The 5,851-nt window shown below is 39.8% G+C and overlaps 1 protein-coding gene across 1 annotated transcript in view; it reads right to left on the bottom strand.

Annotated features, from left to right (window-relative positions):
* The window catches only part of LOC102384668 (fibrillin-2), a gene marked incomplete at its 5' end in the record, with an annotated part of 62,765 nt that overhangs the window by 9,138 nt on the left and 47,776 nt on the right, over positions 1–5,851 (bottom strand). The window contains 5 exons of the mRNA XM_006039061.2: positions 582–713; positions 2,591–2,713; positions 4,163–4,282; positions 4,415–4,540; positions 4,847–4,912. Of these exons, the coding sequence (XP_006039123.2) occupies positions 582–713; positions 2,591–2,713; positions 4,163–4,282; positions 4,415–4,540; positions 4,847–4,912 (567 nt within the window). The remainder of the gene's footprint in view (positions 1–581; positions 714–2,590; positions 2,714–4,162; positions 4,283–4,414; positions 4,541–4,846; positions 4,913–5,851) is intronic.

Here is a 5,851-nt window from a genome sequence, read left to right as displayed (position 1 = left end):
CTCTTTCCTGCCTATGCAGGGGGTCAGACTCGATGATCTATTGAGGTCCCTTCCAACCCTAACATCTATGAATCTATGCCCTGCTGCACGAACTAGCTCTGCAGGGAGCAGAGATCTGCGCCAGGGTCTCCTTTCCAGGGACGAGTCAGGTGGGAGACGTTGTCACTCCAGTGCCAGACTCATTATGGATGGGAACTGGCTTCTATGAGGAGCTGGCTTATTCTAAATAAATAGAATGGGCTCAAAGTCCCAATAACAACTCCAATACCAATACTCCAGTGTCAAACAATGCAATATAAAGTAAATGTTTGGAATCTCTTGCATTCAAAAGTCCCTGCCCATGACAATATTACAAGTTTTCTTGGACTGTGTGAGAGGAACAGATTTCCAATTATAACATTTCCTTCTAAAAAGGGAGCTGAACCATAGTGATTTTTGTGCATTATTTTTCAAATGTGTTTATATTACATATTATAATTTTTATATATTATAATAATGCATATTATATATATTATATATATATACTTTTCATAATAACATTACAGCAATATGTGAAGTGGTGTCTCTTTTTCAAGATTTACCCATGCAGCCTTCTCCATCAGGTCTACGTGTCATTCCAGGAGGGCAGATACACATGAAGGTACCAATCAGGTTTTTGCACATCATGCCTCTTGATCTGCAATCGTGGAGCTCTTCAGCACATTCATCCAGATCTGAAAAAATGCAGGGAATTTTTTATTTCAAATACTAAAAGCTTAGTATGAGCTCATAGTTGTAAGTTCAATTACAGAAAACAGTTAGTAGTTATTTTTTTCAAAGAATGTATTTTTCCCTTAACCTAAAACTGTTTTTTTAAACTGAAAACTCAATAAGAGTAAAAGGGATGACATGCTAATCTGGGGTAGAAGGGGGGCTATGAATTGGTAATTCATGAGAAATCTGAGACACACGCCTAATGTGTACACAATTGGGCAAATTACAGCTATCCTTTTTTTTAACATGGTGATACTACAGTCCATGAAGAAGAAACATTCCAGAATGAAATGTTACATCTTGATCCAAAATTGAAGTGACAAGACATGTTATGGTGTTGTATTGGGGTGCCTCTCAGCTCCAAATTTGCCAGCTTATAGGGGTGTTCACCCTCTGGTTTGTAAAATAGTTTAGATCTTCTCTTCTGCAAAGGAGAATTGCCTATAAGTATCAATTGCTCTAAAATTCACTTTTCTCTCAGACAATCAGTAAGGCATATAGAAGAGGGAAAAAATTACACAAGGAAGATGTATCATATAAACAAACATAACTGTAAACTGCAAAACAGCAAAAAATGAAAAGATTTTACCCTGCTTTTTTACTACAAAGCAGTCCCTCTTCCCTGACCAGTGAATAATCCCTCTTTCACCCTTGTCAGCATTTCCACTCAGCTACTTCCCTGTTTGTCCTGCAGATTATGTCAGCCTTCACCAGTTAGGTATCTCATGGGGGTGCCATGGGGGTCTCAACTAACTCCCTCAGGCCAGGGTTTTGTAGACAAGGAGCCTTCCCAAAAGACACCATTTACATGTTTCTATTCAATCCTCAGGAAGCCTGTGTATTGTGCTCCTCATTTTCTCCCACCCAAATATGTACCTTTCTGTCAGACTAGGAGTTCTTTGCAACTCAGTACTGTATTTATAAAACATGGAAATATTACATCCTTGCTTATAATTTCTCTTTTCAAACCAATAAACTTCTAATCATATTTTAGCCGCTATTACTTAAGAGACATATACATGCTCTCTCAGTGTGAAACTTTCTTTTGAAATACACTCCAGTCCTTCTGTGCAAACTCAGGTATTTCCCTTTGAAGTATAAGCCTCTACTCAAATACACATTGAGTTATGCTACCTTTCTGGCTGATTGATATCCATATCAATGCCAGGAAAGTGGGTTGTTTTAGATGTGTTAATAGTTACTGTCTGGTGTGGGGATACCTGACACTTGGGTCAGAAATCACCTTATTGCCTATGTTAAGTTACTTGATAACAATACAAATATACATGCACACCCAAAGCCATGGTTCATACAAACTTAGAGAGAAAACATCACAGTACTAAATCCAACTTGGGAAAATGTCTATACAACACACAAAATAAAGCCCCAAATCAGTCTCATATTTGGGTGAATCCACCAGTTGCACCTAAACAATCCATTTAATATTTTATTTAGAACCTTCTGCAACATTTTAAGAGTTTGGATGAAGGAAATATTAAAAAACTTTGGCCCTTGCTGTGTGGCTTTTATAGGAAAAGGTTTACAGTTTAGTAGCCATCAGTCAGTAACTGTAATAGTTCTGTGATGTCATGGTTAGCACCCCGGACTTTGAATCTGGGAATCTTAGTTCAAATTTCAGTAAAACCTATTTTTCCCTTTCCCCTGAAATTTCCTTCCTTGGTTTAGAGGACATTAAATGGTTACCTGACCCCCAGCTGTCTTTCCTGCTTGGTGCAGGGGCTGGACTCGATGATCTTCTGAGGTCCCTTCCAGCCTCACAATCTATGAATTAATACTTACATAACTGCTACTTAAAAAGTTTTAGAGGAAAGATTACCTTTGCACATCTTTTGGTCTTCTCGCAGTTCATAGCCAATGGGGCATGTGCATTCATAGAAACCATATGTGTTGATGCACCGAAAAGCACAGAGCAAAGGGTTCTGTGCACACTCATTTATATCTATATAGCATAGAAAAAAGAAAGAGAAGAAATACTACAGGTGTAAAAAATACTATGCTGAAGTTCAATTGAAATACCACCACTACTATCAGAACTTTATATCTGTGCTTGCTTAGTTATTCAATAGAAATTATTAGATCAGTGCTTCAGCATGGAAATTGTTTTGTATTTTTTCAACCAGCTTAAACAAGAAACAACCTTGATAGCTTTGGTTTAGAAACGTGGTCTGTCAGAAACATTTTATAACATGCATGCCTCTAACCATTAAGATCAGAGTGTCAGCTACTTTTTGTTTTCTTAACATTTTACTACATGATTCTGTTTATGCATTAATTTTTAAAATGAGATGAGCTTGTAAATTCCAAGCTCATGAAAGCTGTCTTCCTATTTCAGGAGAATAAACTAACTGTGTTCGTCTTTAAACCTACAAATTGCTGTCAAAGGTCTGCCAACAGCAGATATGATCCTCCTGCTCATTTCCTGGATTGATTAGCAAAACAATCAACAAATACTGACACTGTGGGAGTGTCTACACATGCTGCCATGGCAACTTTGTTACTGCGCTATCATGTAGTACTTCCTTTTGGAAATACTAAAAGATGGCGCAGTAGCAGCCAGTACTGTGCTGTGCGTACCGTGAATGGTTATTTTTAGGCACTGCGTCACCGTAGAGATGTGCTATAACTGGGGAGCATGTCTCTTCAGCGAAGTGGCTGCAGTGTCACAGGTTTTGCCTGCAGGAGCTACCTCGCCATAGTGCATTGCTAGGGTGACCTAGTGTCACAATTAGACACACCCTGTAAGCATCAAGGGCATCTGACTTAGAACCCACTGAAATGAGCGTGACAGATTACTCATCAGAGCTATTGTGTCAGGCTCTTTGCAAACACAGGGAGAAGCTTGCACGAGTTGCACTTGGTCACATTTTTAAGGTTTTTCTCAATGACAGCTAGAAGTCCTGTCAAATAGCAGAATGGCCTGGCTGTGGTCTTCTCTCCCCTTTCTCTTCTTTGGGGGACCACACTGCACAATTTGGGGACATTATGATATGTACTGTCTGAACAAACAGTCACACTTGTGTACAATCAAAATGTACAATATTGTTTGTTATATTTTTTTCTAACTGGATTCAATACGGTTCAGGTACTCTTAGCAGCTCAGTTATCTATCAAGCCACACTGCCCCACATCGTGCTGAGGGGAAACTTTTACTTCAAAAGAAAGGATTACATTAACCATGCTATCTACTAATGAAAAGTTTTATTTTGCAACATTTATTTTTAGCTTATTTTCTGTCCCTAGATTTTGTTTTCCAGTGTTGTATTTCAAGAGGATGGTTGCATTTAACTTTGACTTCGTAACAAAAACATGCTACTATGGTATAAGGCCTAGATAATTTATAAAGTACTTCAAATAAAGAGAAAAAGAAAGGAGGGGGGAAATCATTTACCTTCACAATTCATCATTGGGCCTGGCTCAAACCCTTCATGACAGTTGCATTCAAAACTACCAATCACATTAGTGCATGTGCCATTTCCACATGGATTCCCAATTGAACATTCATCAGTATCTGGGAAGCAATACGAAAACACAAACTTAAGAGAACTGGGACACAGGTCAAGCAGTAGCTTGAGTTCATGAACTTTAAGAACTACTGTACTTGCAATATACTGAGTCTATATAATGCAGAACCAACACGCACCTACGCAGTGCACTCCAGTATAATCTAAGTTGTATCCCATGGGGCACTCACAGCGGAATGAGCCATCAGTGTTGATACAGTGGCCATTTGAACAAATGCCTGGGCTCTCAAGACATTCATTGACATCTGAAAAACAGAAAGCTATGGGAACTAACTGAACATTTTATATCAAATATTGTATTTCCATTGAAAAATAAAATCAAGGAATAAGCACCTTGTTCTGTATGTCTCTAGCCAAAACATAATTCTGTAATTTAAAAGTAATTTACAAGACGCATCCTTTTTTTTTTTTCTTTAGGAACCAAAGATTTTGCCACTCTTAGAAACTGAAATGTCTTTTGCCAGAAGCCATGGTGTATTGCAGTTCTCAGTGAAGCCTAGTTTAACGAAACATATAAGATTTTCTATTTGCTGTCAGAAGTAATGAAATACCTTCACGTGTATCATCAATTCCAGGAATAGTTCCATGACCATAAGGGCACAAATCCTGGAAAGCAACTGTACAGAAAAAAAAATGTTTTAATTACAAACATGATAAATGGAGAGAAGCCATCTAAATGATCAAAATATTACAGCACTTTTAAAGCTGGCATCTGCTTGAATTTAATTAACTCTCAACTTTCATGCTAGCTCTTTCCTGATAGTTTCAGAAGCAATTTCCACGCCCCCCCAAATTATATCAAATAATTGGTACACAGGAACAACCAAGAACCAAGAGCTAATGATTGTTTTTGTATTTCTGGACCCTGCCTCTTTTCCCTGCCTCTTTTTTTGTTTTTCCTCTGTCTTAAAGCAGCAGGGCTACAGTGAGAGGCTGTTAGTTTATGGATGTGCACAGCCATTATAGTGACCTGGGCTAGTTACAGACGTTACAGCTAGTGCACTTTAAGCGCACAGAAAGCACTCTAAAACTGTAACAGAACAGAAGCTCACAGCTCTTAGAACACTTTAAAAATGGTAGATTGCACTCTAAGTTAACTCTCGATGGATGAGGTATTAGGTTAAAGTGCTTTATGTTAGAGCACTTTATCGAATGCCTTTGCCAGATTCTGGGGGTTAACTTAGAACGCAATCACTGCCACTCCAGGCGGCATTGCACGGGGCTGTGCTCTATCCTGCAGCAGAGCTTGTTTGCTCTTCCTGAGTGCTGGTCTAGCCCCGCCCCCTCAGCTGCAACTGATTGGAGTCAGTGACAGCCTCTGATCCCAGTCCTGCTTCCTCCCTCTGGGCAGCTGTGAGCTGCAACCTGGGTGGGGGGAGAAAAGGGGAGTCTCTCTCCCTGCACCGACCCTGACCCAGGGCTATGCTGCAGCCTGGCCAGGGGGGCCAGAGGGGAAGGGCTCCAGGGTCTCTCCCCACAGCATCCCTGGCTTTGTGGTGTGCTGCTGCCTGGACAGTGGGCTACAGGGGAAGGGGTCTGGGATCTCTCCCTCACAG

This window comes from Alligator sinensis, unplaced genomic scaffold (assembly GCF_000455745.1).
Source record: "Alligator sinensis unplaced genomic scaffold, ASM45574v1 scaffold2188_1, whole genome shotgun sequence".
In the NCBI taxonomy this organism is placed as follows: Eukaryota; Metazoa; Chordata; order Crocodylia; family Alligatoridae; genus Alligator; species Alligator sinensis.
This window is presented reverse-complemented; position numbering and strand designations above follow the sequence as displayed.